Source organism: Rhinopithecus roxellana, chromosome 5, assembly GCF_007565055.1.
Source record: "Rhinopithecus roxellana isolate Shanxi Qingling chromosome 5, ASM756505v1, whole genome shotgun sequence".
Classification (NCBI taxonomy): Eukaryota; Metazoa; Chordata; class Mammalia; order Primates; family Cercopithecidae; genus Rhinopithecus; species Rhinopithecus roxellana.
Window position 1 is genome coordinate 103475842 of NC_044553.1, and position 18487 is coordinate 103494328.

General features: G+C 35.5%; 1 protein-coding gene and 1 pseudogene across 7 annotated transcripts in view; one reads left to right on the plus strand and one right to left on the minus strand.

Annotated features, from left to right (window-relative positions):
* RALGAPA1 (Ral GTPase activating protein catalytic alpha subunit 1) overlaps window positions 1-18487 on the plus strand; it is a 311458-nt gene that overhangs the window by 65757 nt on the left and 227214 nt on the right. For all 7 annotated transcript variants that reach the window (XM_030930785.1, XM_030930791.1, XM_030930789.1 and 4 more), the window contains exons 7-11: window positions 1133-1248; window positions 5848-5986; window positions 7293-7501; window positions 9135-9374; window positions 15651-15848. In XM_030930785.1, the coding sequence (XP_030786645.1) occupies window positions 1133-1248; window positions 5848-5986; window positions 7293-7501; window positions 9135-9374; window positions 15651-15848 (902 nt within the window). The remainder of the gene's footprint in view (window positions 1-1132; window positions 1249-5847; window positions 5987-7292; window positions 7502-9134; window positions 9375-15650; window positions 15849-18487) is intronic.
* On the minus strand, window positions 1575-1711 carry LOC115898004 (annotated as a pseudogene).

Below are 18487 nucleotides of genomic sequence, written 5' to 3' on the forward strand. Positions count from 1 at the left end.
GAGATGGGGTTTCACCATGTTGGCCAGGCTGGTCTCAAACTCCTGACCTCAGATGATCCACCTGCCTCGGCCTCCCAAGGTGCTGGGATTATAGGCGTGAGCCACTGCGCCCGGCCTAAAGTTTGTATTTTTAAAGAATAATTTTTAAAAATGAGTGGCAGAATAACATACCATGTATTATTTAAGAACTGAAATCTACTTCTGTTGTGAGCTTGTTGGTTGATATTTACTGAGAGTCAGGTTTAGGGACCTACATGTGTTTACCAGGTACTAATTGTTCAGCTTAGGAAATATTTAAGAGAGTTCAGCTAGTTGTGGGTTGACTTCCTTGCATTTGCATTTGTTATAATGAATTTTTTTGAACATCTGAAAAGTAAAAAATATAAAACTTTCTTATTTTGTAAGTGTTAACAGATTGGTACTTTGATAAATAACTGCATTATTACAAATGTTTGTCATCTTATGGAATTTTTGTAATGGCAGTCTTCATGTGAATTTCAAATTGCCAGAAGTTCTTTCTCAGCTGAGATGTTACATACTTGTAATCACTGTGTTATTTGTCTGTCCATCCCTTTGTCACATTCTCTCAATCAAGGGTTCACAAAACAGCTGATTATTAAAATTTGTGACCAGGCACGTTGGCTCACACCTGTAATCCTAGCACTTTGGGAGGCCAAGGTGGGCAAATCACCTGAGATCAGGAATTTGAGACCAGCCTGGCCAACATGGTGAAACCCCATCTACTAAAAATACAAAAATTAGCTAGGTGTGGTGGCAGGAGCCGGGAATCCCAGCTACTTGGGAGGCTGAGGCAGGAGAATCGCTTGAACCTGGGAAGTGGAGGTTGCAGTGAGCCAAGATCGTGCCATTGCACTCCAGCCTGGGTAACAGAGTGAGACTCCATCTCAAAAATAATAATAATGATAATAGTAATAATAATAATAAATAAATAAAATTTATTGTTGTGATCAACTATCAGGGATGATCTCAAGATTTATTTCAAGGATCAGTCTTTAGAAAGTTTTCAAGCAATTTTCATTGCATACACATTTTGCAGTTAAAGTTTATTTGGTTATATTATTGTTTTACTAAATTTGTTTTGTAACTATACTATTCTTTTGTCTTTGGATAGCTCAAGTCACTATAGAAGAAATCACTCCTCTTGTCCCCCCACAATCAGGAGATAAAGGGCAAGAAGATCTCACAAGCTATTTTCTTGAAGCACTTCTAAAATACATAGTAATTCAGGTACTTGTTATCTTCTTTGATATCACACTCCTTACTATCCTATATGGGTGATTCCCTTTTCTCTTTCTTACCATTATTCTGTCATAGTAGATATTTGCTTGTTTTCTTTTTGTCAGGGAGGTTGGAGGGGAAGGGTCAATGGCTTGCTTTTAATTAGCTTTAGTTTTTAAGCTTTTACAAGTGTAATCAACCAAGTGATGGTGGTGGGGGATATTTCCTACACTTGTCATGTAAACTCGAATTTTAGATTCTTCTTTGGGGTAAAATAGACTCTTCACTCTACAAGGGTATTCCTGAGTTACAAAAATTCTCTCTTCATGTTTTTTCCCTGTATCCCTCTATTCATCCTTGGCTGCCACAATAAAAAAGACAGAAAGTACAGGGACTTGTTTTTCTTGCATCTGTAGTGGAAACCTTAGCAGCAGACAGTAACTGCTCCAGGTCTATCACATAGTAGATGCATATATTTGCTTATTTTCTTGAAGAAGTGACAAATTTTTGCTATTGAAAATAGGTTAATATCTCTTTCTCAAATCATTGGAGGGATGATGACACTCTTAGGAATCCAGAGAGGGACATTTTTGTAGAACCTTTATGTGTATACCTTTTTATGTGAGGCAGTTGCACTTATTTTCTAATCCTTTCATTTGTAATCAGCAGTTGTGATACTTCAAATGAAAAGCTGAAAATTGTTTGATTTAGGGATCAATCTGCCAATAGGGAGGCGGGCTGCAGGATGATCAGGAGAAATGTAATTTACACTTAAACCTGTTTGTATCTTTTGAATTTCTAGGTGCATGTACTTTGCAAGGTAACCTAGTCACCTTTAGATACAAAATGTACATACCCTGATTGATGAAAACGCTTTTATTTGCACATTTCTTGTAACGGCTCCAAACACAAAAATTCCTTATACCTCAGAAACAAACATTATAAAGTTAATTTGGACCCTAAACTAGATTGCCAGAGTTTGAACCCTGATTCCACATTTTACTAATAGTGTGGCCATTGGCAAATTACTTAACCACTTGCTGTTTCTGTGTCCTTATTTGTAAAACAGAGATAAAAATAACACCATTTTGGTGTTTGAGGCCTAAATAGTGAAAAGTGCTTAGAATAAAATATTGCACAGCACACCGTAAGTGTTCTGTAGTGGGCAGATGTTATGATCATCATTGTTATTACTAGTTTTTCTTTAAAAAATACTTTTGTACTTTGTATGGATTTAAAATATTGCTTTACTGATTTATTGAGCTATAATTGATACACAATAAACTGCAACATTTGAAATTTACAGTTTAATGAATTGTATTACATGTATATATCCATGAAACCTTTACCACAATTAAGATAATGTATATGTTTATCACCTCTAGGCATTTTCTTGGATCTTTGTTTGCTTTTTTGTTTGTTTGTTTGAGACAAGGTCTTGCTCTGTCACCCAGGCTGGAGTACAGTGGCCCAGTTATGGCTTACTGCAGCCTCAACCTCCTGGGCTCAAGTGATCCTGCCACCTCAGCCTCCCAAGTAGCTGGGACTACAGACCACCAAGCCAGACTAATTAAAACTTTTTTTTTTTTAGAGCAATAAGGTCTCACTCTGTTGCCCAGGCTGGTCTCAAACTCCTAAGCTCAAGTGATCTTCCCACTTGAATCACAGCCTCGCAAAATGCTGTGATTATAGGTGTGAGCCACCATGCCCCTTGGATCCCTTTGTAATTCATCCCCTTGAATTACCACATCATCATTTTATCCTTAGACATCCATTGATCTGTTTTTTGTCATTATAGAATAGTTTGCATTTTCCATAGTTTTATGTAAATATAATCATAGGGTACATACTTTTTTTGGTCTTGTTTTCTGTTTGATTATTTTGAGAATTGTCTGTCTTGTACGTGTCAGTAGTTTGCTCCTTTTATAGCATTCCATTGTAGGGGATGCACTAGTTTATCCAGTTATTTGTTCATGGTTATTTGAGTGGTCTCTAATTTTTGGCTATTTAAAGTAAAACTGCTATGAATATTGGTAAACAAGTTTTTGCATGAACATAACAGTAGAATGGTTGGGTCAAATAGTAGGGGTATATATTGACTATTTAAGAAACTACCAAGCTGTTTTCCAAATGACTGTACCTTTTTACATTCCACCAGCAATATGTTAAGACTTATACAATTGCTTCATATGCTCACCAACAGTTGGTATGGTCAATTTGTAATATTAGCCATTTTAGTGAATGTGTAGTGGTATCTCATTATGGTTTTAATTTGTATTTCCCTAACAGCTAATGGTACGTTGAATATCTTTTTATGTGCTTATTTTTCATCCATATATCTTGGATGAAGTGTCTGTTCACTATTTTTTGCCCATTTTTAAATTGGGTTGTCTTATTAAGTTTTTTATATGTTTTAGAAAGAAGTCCTTAATCAGATGTATGTTTTGCAAATATTTTCTTCCAGTAGCTCATCTTTCCATTTTCATAGCATTTTTTTAAGAAGTTTTTTGTTTTGATGAAGTCCACTATACCACTTTTTTAATGGATCTGACTTTCGGAATTGCTTCTAATCTTCACCTAATCAAATGTCACAAAGATATTCTCCTACATTTTCTTCTTGAAGTTTTATAGTTTTTTTGTTTTACATTAAGGTCTGTGGTCCATTTTGAGCTAATTCTGATGTATGATCAATGTTGGCCTTAATCCTTTGATTAAGGTAGTGTCTGCCAGGCTCTTCCAGTGTAATATCAGTAAGTATTGCACTGGAAAATCAACAAGTATTTTGTGGGATGTACTGTTTAGCTACCTAAATATTCCTTTTCTTATAGAAATTTCACACATGTTTTAACATCCATTGAGGCTTTTGACTTTGTAGTTATGAGGGTTATTACCAAATGGTAATTTTTTAAAAACAGCTTTTTTGAGATACAATGCACATTTTGTACAGTTCACTCACTTAAAACATACAGTTCAGTGTTTTTTAAGTATATTCACAAGGTTACACAACCATCACAGTGTAATTTTAGTGCTAACAAGAAACCTCATACCCATTAGGAGTCAGTCCTCTTACCCCCAACCCTTTCATCCCCAGCCCTAGGCAAACATGAATTGATTTTCTGTCTCTATGTATTTGCCTGTTCTGGACATTTCATGTTAATAGGATCATACAATATGTAGTCTTTATTGACCAGCTTCTTTTACTTAGCAAATGTTTTCAAGGTGTATCCATGTTGTAGCATGTATCGATACTTCATGTTTATTGCACTGAATAATATTATATTGTATACATATACAATATTTTGTTTATCTTTTCATCAGCCGATGAATATTTGAGTTATTTCTACTTTTTGGCCAACTGGTGATATTAATTCCATCATTAATTCTACATTCAAGGGTTGGCTACATACTGTAGGAAAAAGCTTTCTCCCCTCCCAGTTTGTTTACTTACTTATTTATCTCAACATAGATTTATGCATTCCTGTGAATTCATGTGTTAGTATTTACTACAGTTACTAATTTTGATGCTCAGATTGTCCTAAATTTGTCTAGTGGAAGTTCCTTCAAGCTGACTCCTATACCTTTGAATTGTTTCCATCTTTGAGCACTTCTGTACTTTCTGGCACCACAAGATGTTCCAAGCTCATCTCATATCTTTCTTGCTGTCTCTGAAATCTGCTGCTTCTCTAAGGAGCTGTCATTCATTTTAATGAAGAATTGTATTCACAGACACAGACACACACAAATCCATATTCCTATCTGTCTGTCTATGTATCTGTCTGTCTATCTATCATAATGTTAATTCATACCCATTTTCCAAATTTCAGTCTAGTACCGCAGGGTTCACTCCGGTTTCTTCCTTTCTGTATTTATAACTCTTACCTGTCAATGAGAAATGTGGCTCACATTATTCTCAGTATATTTACTTATTTAATCAGCTCCCCCTTGTGTATGATCAATCTCCTGTTGCCACAATCGCCCTCCTCTGCAGACATTCTCCTTAACTTGATTGGGTTCCATTACCCCATTCTGGGCCTTTGTCAACCACCTGCTTGGATGTCTTTCTCATACCTTATATTATACTACTGTATCTCTTTCTGTCCTCACTTCTCCCACTTCGTGGACACCCTCCTCACCCCTCTCAGACTGTGAGTCCCCACTGGGTTACTGCCTCTGCTGTACCCTCTTTATGGATGCCCTGTGTCCTGTGCTCAGGCTCTGATTATCTGCACTTGACTGCTGCTACTGCTTACATACACACACTCCTACCACATATGCTTATGTATTTTGTATGATTTTTTAGGCTGAATTATTCAAGAAGGGACAAAAGGGAGAGAACTTTAATATTTTTGTCATTAGTAGGGCCAACTTTTGTATAATTTTCATAGTTTTTTGAAGCACACTTCTAGGATTTTAAAAAAATATATACATAATGTACTTGTTTGACATTATACCAATTTAAAAGATTTGTCCTTACGCTATGTATCATGATCTTTAGTGTTAACAGTTCAGTGTATTGCAACCTTTTATAAGCTTGTTTATAATTGCTAATACTTCCTTTTAAGAGATTCTTTCTTCTGGAATGATTCTAATTATATAATTTATTTTTAGGTAAAAAGTTTAGAATGGAAGAACAAAGAAAACCAAGAAAGGGGATTTTCATTTTTGTTTTCACATTTTAAGAAATATTACTTGCCTTATATTTTTCCAAACATCTGTAAGGAAAACAGTTTATATCATCCTATACTTGGTAGGTAATGTTTGGAATTTTCTGAAAGATCACACATAAGAGTAAAATAATCTCTCACTGTAAAGCTGGCATTTGTTACTGCAGGAAACTGATCATATTTAATACTTGTATTGGTTGGTACAGATATGATACCTAGATTCATACTGAAAGCAAATTTATATTAATAGGAAATTTTCAATGAGAATGAGTTTGTTTTTTGTTTTTTGTTTTTTTTTAAGAGACAGGGACTCACTCTGTCACCAAGGAGGCTAGAGTGCAATGGCATGACTATAGCTCACTGTAGCCTTGAACTGCTGAGCTCAGGCAATCCTCCCATCTCAGCCTCCCCAGTAGCTAGGACAACAGTCATGCACCACCACATCTGGCTAATTATTTTTTTTTTTAGAAATAGGGTCTCCCTGTGTTGCCCAGGCTGGTCTTGAACTCCTAGCTTCAAGTGATCCTCCCACCTTGGCCTCCCAAAGTGCTGGAATTGTAAGCATGAGCCACCACATCCAGCCAACAATGAACAGATTTTTTAAAAACTTATTCTCTGGATCTTATCAATTAGAAAAGTTAGCCCACCAGAAATATTTGTGATTGTAAATTAAACTGAATTCTTGTTTGGTATGATCCTTAGACTATACTATAAATTTTATTTTTAAGGTCCCCCCATATGGGGGTTCAATCAAATATTAGTCTTATTCAAATTCTATATGAATAATTACATAGCCATGTTTCATCCAGTATTTATATAGGTTGGTGCAAAAGTAATGGCAGTTTTTGCAATTACCTTTAATAATTATTGCCCCAACATATCTCTTGGAGCCTTGATCCTAGAGCCTTGTGTACAAATCCTGGGTTAGAAGCTTATCTCTGCCATATATAGAAGATATTGGTCATCCGTAGGTAAATTGTCTCTTTCCCAGAAAGGTGTTCCTAATACCAAGTTTAGGGAATTAACAGGCTTAGGTAAAACCTCATATTTGGTATGACTTCAAAATATGTGTTTCAGTGTTAGGTTAATTGAAGTGAGCGCTTATTTATTTTAAATGGTTCTGGAAGCTTCTTTGTACTTAGGTAGGTTTATTTAACTTTTTGATATTTTGTAAAAATACATGTTTTATATATCATCCTGGTATATATGGTTCACTCTTCTGAGTTCCGTGCAACATCTGGCAAATTTTGAAATGTCATTTTTGTGCTAAAGCTACTTCTAAAACCAGAATAGAGTAACAATATTTTCTTAAATATTTAAAAATGTAGGTCTTTTCTAAACATAATTTCTTTCTTAATTTGGTTTTCATTTTCCTTTTATTTTGCACAGACATCCCACAGATGAGACCAAAGCCACATTATGTTATGATAAAGAAAGATACTGAAACCAATGAAGCAATCTATTGTACAAAGGAGCCTTTCATTAAGGCTCGTGTTATTGTCATTCGTTGGCTGGTTTCTTTCTGGCTGGAGCCAAAACCACATACAGGACCTCATATTCCTGGGATGGAAGGTGAAGTCTTGCCAAAGAATATTCAGGTAATGCACAAATGAGTTAGGCTTGTTAAAGTTAGAAATGGCTTTTGAGATTTAGTCCATTGATTTCAATTGCCTTAGGTGGAGAGTACACTTAAATAATAGTGCTATTTTATTTGTATAAATATATTTTATAAATGCAAATTTTACTTATAGAGTTAATAAGTTTCTTAATAAAGAAATGAAACTTGGGAAGTATAGAAGATAATTCCATTAGTATATAAGTCTCAGCTTCTTTTTTCTATATTTTAATTATACAATACTAAAAATATTCTTTATTGTACAGATAAATCTTACAAGTGAAAATAACTGTGATCAAATGGTAGGACCTTGATGGCCCTTTTTATTTGGGGGCACTCACAAAATGCAGATTAAAAGACCTGTTCACACCCCCTTCCCCCCTTTTTCAACAAAGACTCCCAGTCTAGAAATGTGATATAAAATTATAAAGCAATACAGTAGAGTAATATTTCAAACTGTTGTTTTGGATTTAACAGTTTACCTTTTTTTCATACTTCTTTTTTATTTTCTCTTTTCCCTCATTGTATATTTTCCTAAACATGTCTACATTACAGTGTTCTTACTATTTTTATTTTCTTTTCCTCAGATTTTCTTACTTAGTTTTTAAAACCTTAAACTATGTGTGTTTTTTCTATAGCACCTTAAATCTTTTATAAGTAGGATAAAGGTATAAAGTATGTTTAATTCATCAAAATTCAGAAAATTTGAGTTTTATTATCTATAGCAAACTGTATGGTGTGTTTTCCTCCAGAACTTTGCTAAGTTCTGTAAGTGTGAAGATTCTCAAGCAGAACTATCTGCTTTCTGATCCTAGAAGGTAATGGATGAAAATCATAAATGTTTTTGGTTGGAAAGGTATATTTGAGATCATTTATTTAAGCCCTGTTATTTTATGGATGACAAAACTGAGGCCAAAAATTTAATAACTTAACAGAAAGTAATTTATACCACAGAATAATGCTACTTCTACCATATAGAAATTTGCTTATCACCACCTTAAGACTTAATTTTCCCCTATCTTTCTGGTTAGGCTTGATCTTCAGCCTTGGTGAAAATTCCGTTGTTAGAATTATAGAATTTTCTCTCAAGTTTTCTAATATTTTCTTTTAGTTTCATTTCTACTTCTGTCATAAATTTTGTTCCTTTGTTTTTTGTTTTGTTTAAGAAGCTTTTACTTGTATAAATTTTTGTCCACAGTAAAATAGAGATAATTTTAAACATTAAGGTTTTATTAGGTAAATATTCTGATGTTAAGTTATTTACTTATACTTGAAGGTCTGAGCTGTCTCTAATTCCATTATTCATCCACCCAGTTTTAATTAATAACTTGTTTGAACTGTAGACTTACTGAGAAACATGTATAACTATAGGTGGATAGATGATTAATTACCACACATTTTGGAGTATCTCTGTCACTTAGATGTTGAGTTGTTTGCATTGCTAATTAATTATTTAGAATGGCTTTTAAATGAAACTCTATGCTCCGAGTTTAAGCAGTGGTATAAATTACTTGGGAAATGTTTTGGATTTTGTCAGTATTACCTATTAAAAGACAAATACACAGTGAAGTGATTATGATATTGTGTCTCTCTCTCTTTTTTTTTTTGTATTTTAGAGAGCAGCTGCTAGTTTAGTATCCAGAGAAGAAAGCAAAAATGATAATGCTGATAAAGCAGACAGAACTACAGAACCCGAACAGTCTCATTCCAATACAAGCACTCTCACGGAGCGAGAACCTAGCTCATCTAGTCTCTGTAGTATTGATGAAGAACATCTCACAGACATTGAAATAGTTCGCAGAGTTTTTTCTTCTAAAAGAAGTAATGTAAACTTTGTGACAGAGATATTTCGTCAGGTAACATACCTCTCAGTATTTTTAATTTATAAGGGAGGCTTTTATCTTTAATATTAAACATACTGATTTTTAGCTGGGAACAGTGGTGTGTACCTTTAGCTGTAGTTGTTCAGGAGGCAGAGGTGGGAGAATCGCTTGAGCCCAGGAGTTTGAGGGCACTTTGAACAGCATGCAGAGACTGCATCTCTTAAGAAAGGAAAGGAAAGGAGAGGGGAGGAGAGGGGAGAGGTGGGGAGGGGAGGGGATTACTGATTATTAGCTATTTAAAATTTATTCTTCATGTAGATTTTTTAAGTTTATACGTAGTTTATAAAATGTATCTCTAATCCTTTAGTATTTTCTATTTATATATTTTAGTTTGTGATACTTTTAATAATTACTTTTCCCCTTATACTCCTCCTGTTACCAGAATAATTTTTTAAATTACTCATTATAGATTGAAACTCTTCTATCATTTGATTAATAAACTGTAGTAAAATTATTTTATCTTCCACTCTCTCATCAGTAAATGCTTTATGATTATAGGAAGGGAGGTTTTTATTGCTTTTACCCTCAAGGCTTAGTTTTGTCCTCTAAGGCATTCTGAAGTCAAAGTTGATTAAGACAGATATTTCTTAGGGAAAATATAGAAAGAAAGGGAAAATAAAAGAACAAAAAGCTATTTCACATGAAGAGAGCTAGAAATCCCTAAGTGCACGTTCTCAAATATGTAGAAATTTTGTGGAAAAGAAACCTTATGAAAACTACCGTTTGCTCTTGATGGCAAAGGCACTTAACTTTTACAGGTAAACAACATTGAGTTTTGCAGCTGAGGGGGATCATTCAGGTGTCTCAGCAAGTAAGTGGTAGATCTTCAACTATGAAATGCCCACTGGTTCCCATGTCAGTGCTCTTTATTCAGTGCCACACTGCGTTCACATGCCAGGGAGCTCTCTAGGCAAAGCAAATACTCATGATCTCCCACACATATTTATTGATGTGTAAAACAAAGCATGAGACAGCATTAGTCTTGTCAGCCTAAATTAAAGAAACAAACTTGTTTTCATTTTTTGTCCTGTGTTGGCAGTGGTTCCAGCCAGATTTAAGGTTTGTGTTAACAGAATATATAACAATTGGGAAAGGAAAGATATTTGACAAATTATGTTGGAATACTTGTGAGGAATTTTAAAGCTTATAGAACTATTCAGCCTTTCCAGTTGTTGAGTCAGTTTAAATAAGTTTATTTTTCTAGGCATTTGCTTATTGTGTTTGTTTTCAAATTTGTTGACAAAGCTCATCACATCCTCTTATAATCCTTTTAACCTCTAAAGCATTTATATTCATATTCCTCCTTTTCATTCCCATCAGTGCAGTATTTAATTGCCTGGTAATTTTTTAATTTTTTTGCAGAGTGGGGTCTGGCTATGTTGTCCAGGCTGATCTTGAACTCCTAGCCTCAAACTATCCTCCTGCCTTGGCCTCCCAAAGTGCTGGGATTACAGACATGAGCCACTGTGCCTGGCCCTATCCCTTGTTTGTTTCTCTCTCTTTCTTTTTTTGGATGGTGATTCTTGCCAGAGATTTGTCAGTTTTATCATTTTCTTTCTGTCTTTTTCTATCTTTTCCCCCGAGACCCCATTCCTTTTCCTTTAGTGGTTATCGTATAAGTTTTAACATGTATACTTCACTTTTCAAGTTCTAAAGTTTTTTTTTTACCCCCTTCCTAATCAATACAAGGACCTTAGAACCCTACTAGTCTGATTTTTCCCCCCAACATCTATATTAAGTAATTTAGTTCTGTTTTTTGTGTTGGTGTATATTTGTTATATATTTGCCACTTTATTTTATCATGATTTCTTCCCTTTCAGATCTTCTATTTAGAATCACTTTCCTCTGCTTGAAGTTCATCATTTAGAAATTACTTTAGTGGATGTATGTTGGTATCAAACACTTTTAATTTTATGGTTTTCCCAACTTTATTAAGGTATACCCAACAAATAAAAATTGCATATATTTAAGGTGTACATTGTGATGTTTTGATATACCTATACATTGCGGATGATTACTACAATCAATCTGGTTAACATAGTCATGGCCTTACGTAGATAAAATTTCATTTGCTTATATATGGTAAGAACACTTAGGATAAAATCTTCTAGCAAATTTCAAGTGTAAAATACAGGATTATTAACTATAGTCACCATGCTAGATAATCCAGAACCTGTTCATCCCACATAACTGAACCTTTGTACATTTTGATCAGCATCTCCCATTTTGCCTACTGCTCAGCCCTTAGTCACTCCTTTCTACTCTGTTTTTATAAGTTTGATTTTTTAGATTGCACATTTAAGTGAGATTATACAATAAATTGTCCTTCTGTGTCTAACTCATTTATTTCACTTAGCATAATGTCTGCTGGGTTAGTCCATGTTGTTGCAAATGGTGGGATTTCCCTCTTTTTGTTTTTTTGAAACAGGGCCTTACTCCATTTCCCAGGCTGTAGTACAGTGGTGTGATGACAGCTCACTGCTCAAGTGATACTTATGCCTCAGCCTCCTGAGTAGCTGGGACTACAGGTGCACACCATGATGCCTACCTAATTTTAAAAAGTTATTTTGTAGAGAGGGGTTCTCACTGTATTGCCCAGGCTGATCTCTAAGTCCCTGCCTCAAGCGATGCTCTCATGTCGGCCTCCCAACGTGCTGGGATTGAAGGCATGAGCCACTGTGCCTGGCCCTAGGATTTTCTGCTTTTTTTTTTTTTTTTGAGATGGAATCTTGCGCTGTCTCCCAGGCTGGAGTATGGTGGCACTATCTTGGCTTACTGCAAGCTCCACCTCCCGGGTTCAAGTAGTTCTCATGCCTCAGCCTTCTGGGTAGCTGGGATTACAGGCATGCGCCACCACGTCCGGCTAATTTTTGTATTTTTAGTAGAGACGGGATTTCACCATATTGGTCAGGCTGGTCTCGAACTCCTCACCTCGTGATCTGCCCATCTTGGCCTCCCAAAGTGCTGGGATTACAGGTGTGAGCCACTGTGCCAGGCCAGATTTTCTGCTTTTTGAAGGCTGGATAATACTCTGTGTGTGTGTGTGTGTGTGTGTGTGTGTGTGTGTGTGTGTGTGTGTATTTCTGGCTCTCTGCTCTGTTCCATTGCTCTATATATCTGTTTTTAATGCTGGTACCATACTGTTTTGATTACTGTTTTGTAATGTATTTTGAAATCAAGACATGTGGGTACCTCCTGCTTTGTTCTCCTTGCTCAAGATTATTCCAGGTCTTTTGTTGCTTCTCCATAGAGGAATTAACTGCTGATTTATGAACTTGAATATTCTGGTTTCTTTGACAGTTATTTCTCATTATAAATTTATAAATTATCACTGGTTTTATACACCAGTTTTTAGCTATGGCTAATATCAGTTTTTCCTCACAATTCATATTTAGCAATATATTGGCAAAATAATATTTTGGAATCTGCCAGGACGTAGGTCTCTGGTGTGTAGTAAATTCAAGCCACTAGGATGTAGTCTGACAATTTGTATAATATTTTAGCTCTGGAGGATATTAACTTAAGATTATTAAATTTTGTTTTTCAGTGTTTTAGATTGACAGCAAAATTGAGTGGGAAGTACATACTAATTTTTTAAAACAAGTTAATTTTTCTGTATCTTAGAATTTCTTTGGGATCATTTTAACTATTTTAATGTTTTAAATTTTATTTTGAATGTTTTTAAGGAAGGCTGAGCTGTTGCTACAACTGTAAAATAAATATTCTTAAAGCAGGCAGTGATGATCAAAATCTTACCATTTGACCATTAAGCTGCTAGAATATGAGAGTGATAATTTAGGAATGAGTTGATTAAAGAAAGTAACAAATAAAGTAGTTTACTAAGGAATTAATAATAGCAAATAAACAAAAGGATTAACAAATAACAATAAATATTCTGTTGATATTGCTCATTAACTTTTCATCATCTTGGGAGCTGACTTTTTTGCTGGTTTCATTCAGATAAAATAAGTTCATTTGACCACATGATTATTATTTAATACACCTACTGATATCTCTAGAATAGAAAGTGGCAGATTTTAGGTAAGGGTTTTGTGATTTTTAAGGTTGATATTAGCAGGTAGTGTCATAAAAAAATAATAAAAAGTAAAAACAATTTAAATCTTTTTTTTTTTGGGGGGGGATGGAGTCTCGTTCTTGTTGCCCAGGCTGGAATGCAGTGGTATGACCTCAGTTCACTGCAACCTCTGCCTCTCAGGTTCAAGCGATTCTCCTGCCTCAGCCTCCCCAGTATTTGGTATTACAGGCATGTGCCACCGTGCCTGGCTAATTTTGTATTTTTAGTAGAGACAGGGTTTCTCCATGTTGGTCAGGCTGGTCTTGAACTCCCGCCCTCAGGTGATCCGCCTGCCTTGGCCTCCCAAAGTGCTGGGATTACAGGCGTGAGCCACTGCACCCGGCAGCAATTTAATTCTATTTGCACCTAAAAAGTAAAGTAAAAATATTAACCCATAAACACAAACACACACAAGGAAAAGACTTTGAGTGATGAGATTAAGAGTATTTTTGCTGTTTTACTTTTCCATGTCTGGATTGTGTAAATCTTTTTCTATGAAAATGTGTATTTGTGATGAGGAAAATACTTATTTTTTTAAGATACCAGAAAATACCAGAAGAATATAATTGTGAGATTTTTCTTTTAAATTTTGCCTTATTGTTAGACTGTAGAACTTGATTATATGTAAAATGAAATATACAAGCCTTAACTTTTTTCTTTGTATGCTTGGAAAAGGTGAGGTACCTTATTACATATGATTTTTTATTAGATTTTGGAGGCAAATTTAATTTTTATTTTAAAATCAAAATCTATTTTAAAAGTAATAGTTCTCAGAAAGACAATGATGACTGGGTGTGGTGGTATGTGCCTATAGTTCAAGCTACTCAGGAGGCAGAGACAGGAGAATTGCTTGAGGCCAGGAGTTCAGTCTAGCCTGGACAACGTAGCGAGATCCTGTCCCTAAAATAATAAAAAATTTAAAAGCCACAATAATGTAAGTTGCAAAAAAGTGCAACTTATGAAAAGTTGTATTTACATTGACCTTTGTAAGAGCTCAATTATTTCAGGAAGCAAGGAATATCACCATTCTGAGTAATACAATTTCTTTTTTTTTTTTTTTTTTTTTTTTTTTTTTGAGACAGAGTCTTGCTCTGTCACCCAGGCTGGAGTGCAGTGGCCGGATCTCAGCTCACTGCAAGCTCCGCCTCCCGGGTTTATGCCATTCTCCTGCCTCAGCCTCCCAAGTAGCTGGGACTACAGGCGCCTGCCACCTCGCCCGGCTAGTTTTTTGTATTCTTTAGTAGAGACGGGGTTTCACCGTATTAGCCAGGGTGGTCTCGATCTCCTGACCTTGTGATCCACCCGTCTCGGCCTCCCAAAGTGCTGGGATTACAGGCTTGAGCCACCGCGCCCGGCCGAGTAATACAATTTCAACCAATCTTTATTTCTTCTACTTGAAGTCAGTTCCTGTCTACCACAAACATTCCTGTATCAGTGTGCAAATAATTTGGAGACAACAAGCTTTTTATGACAATGAATTGGTTAACTTTTAAAAGTTTTTTATCTCACATTGTATAATAAGATAGAAATACATGTACAGCAGGTCTTTTAGAAACATTGTTTAACTATAATGTTGATGGCAAAAAAAAAAAAAAGATTCCCAGCAGGGGCCACTGTCTGTGTGGAGTTTGCATGTTCTCTCCATGTCTGTGTGGGTTTTCTCTAGGTACTACAGTTTTCTTCCATATCCCAAAGTTGTGCGCATTAGGTGAATTGGTGTGTCTAAATGGTCTCAGTCTGGGTGAGTGTTGGGGTGTATGTGATTGCACCCCACAATGGAATGGCATCCTGTCCAGGGCTGGGTTCCTGTCTTGTCCCTGAGCTGCTGGGATACACTGGCCACCAGTGACCCTGAATTAGAATATTTGGGTAATTAATTGTCTTACTTTAAATCTTTCTTAAATGTACATATAGCTCACATTTATTTCAGTGTTTAATATTGTAAGTGTTTTGGTCTCTATTTAGAAGTTTGGTGATTTTTTTTTTTTTTTTTACTAGAAATATCCCATAGGAACTTAACTCTTAATGGCAAAATGAGTTTTGTTATATGTCATCGTTTTGCTTAAAGTTGCCTTTTCCAAGAATCCATGATGTGATGTCAAAAACATTACTCCTTTAGTGGTTTGTGGCAAAGGAAAAAGTTTCATTATCTTGATTCTCCTTTTTTTCCCTAGGCATTTTTATTACCCATTTGTGAAGCAGCAGCTATGAGAAAAGTGGTAAAAGTATATCAAGAATGGATCCAACAAGAGGAAAAACCTTTGTTCATGCAAGAGCCTGAAGAAATTGTGATCACTTCTTCAGACCTCCCTTGCATTGAAAATGTCACAGACCATGATATTTCAATGGAAGAAGGAGAAAAAAGAGAAGAGGTAAAGTTATAAGATTTATATATTTTAGTGTTAGTCTAATAGATTAAGACTTTTGCAGAAACATAATAAATGGGTTAACACAAATATACTTATTAAATGGGAAGATAAATATGTCTTTCCATATATTTTATAACAATTTAGGTAATATAACAGTAGTCATCTCAGTACTGTAGAGGAAAGCCCTGATACCACAGCTTTTAAAAATTAATACTGAGGTTGTATACTGATTCTTTAAGCCATTGTCTAGATAAAAATTACATACTTTTATAAAGGTATAATATTTCAAACTGTGATACTACATCAAAATGGATTTTAAAATACATACTTTTGGGGGGGTTATTACCAAACCACAATTCCTCCTTCCCTGGAAGGAGTAACTGTTTAGGAGTGGCTACCCAGCACAAGCCATAATGTTTGTACTCCCTCCTTGGAATCTTTTGCACTAGAGCTGATTTCAGAATGTGAAACTTCTTGACTTGGTAAAATAAGTTCTTTTGTGATAAGAAAGACTAGAGTTTCCTCACAGCGGGGAAACGATGAAGAAAGAGAGAGTAGTAGAGGTGGCATTTGGGTCCCTGGTTCCATTTATTCCTTTGGTTGTTCAACCTTTGTCACAGGTCAGGCTCTCCAACAGCAGTTGCTAAGATGGAGTTAGGAGTGCAGAAAGTTTATTGAAAGCAATTTAATCTGTTTTGTCTGATTTGCCTTTCACCATAAAGTTGTCTGCAATTGATACATATCTTGCTAAATCTAGATAGGAACGATTGAGTAATGTTTATTCACTTTAGTGGTTAATCTAACCTCATCAGTGGAACTTAGTCAGGATACTTATGTATGAATGAATAGGCCAATTCTGTAGGGATTTGATGAGCCTGAGCATTTGTGTGTGTGTATATATGTGTATATGTATATATACACACATACGTAGAGCACCCTCCCCCCTTCTAAGAAAGGGAAAAATGTAACTGAGAAATATAATTGAAGTAAATAAAATTAACCATATAAATTATGAAATAATATCTACAGTCCTAATTCTTACACAGCAATGAAAAATATCAAATTTGTTGATATTTTTATGCTGGAAAATAAACCTATGAGTTTAAAAAGAATTTGCTTTCCCCAACTTTTTTAGTCATAATGTGCCATATATAATGAGCCTACCCCACATCATTTACTATTCTTAAATAAGAATGATGGATAATATAAGCTATCTACATGTATAATTTGAAAACAAACAATGGAAGGAATGAAGGGAGAGAGGAAAGGGTAGATTGGTGGTGTTAAGTGTGCTGTGTAGGTTTGTTCTATTTGTTACTCAAGTACTGTAACCAGCACTGACTGCCATTAGAGATGTAGTTTTTCAAAGTGACAGCAACTCTTGCAAATGGTGTGGACCAAACCCAAAAGGTATAATGTATTGGTTTACATTTCTGATACACTGAATATATAAGGGAGTCATTTAAATTTTTAGTGTTACAGTTAAAAAGTGGAATTATGTTATAAATTCAGATAATTGTAAATGGATTTTTAATTTTATTTTTTATTGTTATTACTATTTTGAAACAAGGTTTTCCTCTGTCGCCCTGGCTGCAATGCAGTGGCGTGATCTCAGCTCACTGTAACCTCCACCTTCCGGGCTCAAACCATCATCAGCCTCAGCCACCCGAGTAGCTGGGACTACAGACACTCGCCACCACGCCTGGCTAATTTTTTTGTATTTTTAGTAGAGACAGGGTTTCACCATGTTTCCGAGCTGGTCTTGAACTCCTGAGCTTAAGTGACCTGCCCACCTCAGCCTCCCAAAGTGCTGGGGATGACAGGTGGGAGCCACAGCACTGACCTAAATAGACTTTTAAAATTCTCATAGCATCTGTGAGACATTTGAAAGACATACAGAATACAAGACAGTTTCTTTTTGTGTGTGTGTAGGACTGTCATGTGCTGTGGAGGATGCTTTGCATTCTCTGTCCTATTTCATTAAATTCCAGTGGTATCTTTTTCTTCTTGTGACAAGAAAACACTCAGAAATTTCAAACTACCATACAAAGCTTTTGGTTGCCCACATTGAGAACAAGTGTTGGAGGTAGAAACATGAGCAGACATTATTTCTGCCTTCACATAACTTCTGGTTTAGCCGGAAGACAAACATACAAAGTAAGTATTATAAGACAGTGTTACTGCTATGATCCTAGAGCATGAAAAAGAGAATACCTAACTCTGCTTGGGGAAATCAGGGAATGCTTTATGGAAGAGGTAGTATAAGATAAAAGAGCAGGTAGGCAAATGGGAAAAGTGACACACAGTGTGAATAGCGTCTACAAATGTATGAAAAACCTTGAAAATATTTCTATTTGGCTGCAGCGTAGAGTAGATGAGACAGAACAGCAGGAAATATGAGATAGACAGGATTAGATTCTGTTCAGTAACTTGTATGCCATGTTAGTAGATTTTAATTACATTCTAGAAACTAGAAAGCCTTTGAAGGGTTTTGAATAAGAGAGTAGCATGAATAGTTACATACTTCAGAAGGTCATACCAGGCCCAGAATGGAGGATAGATTGTAGGTCAGTCTGTAGGCCAGGAGACCAGTTAGGAAGGATTAGCAAAGTTCGAAAGTGAGATGATAAGTACCTGATCTA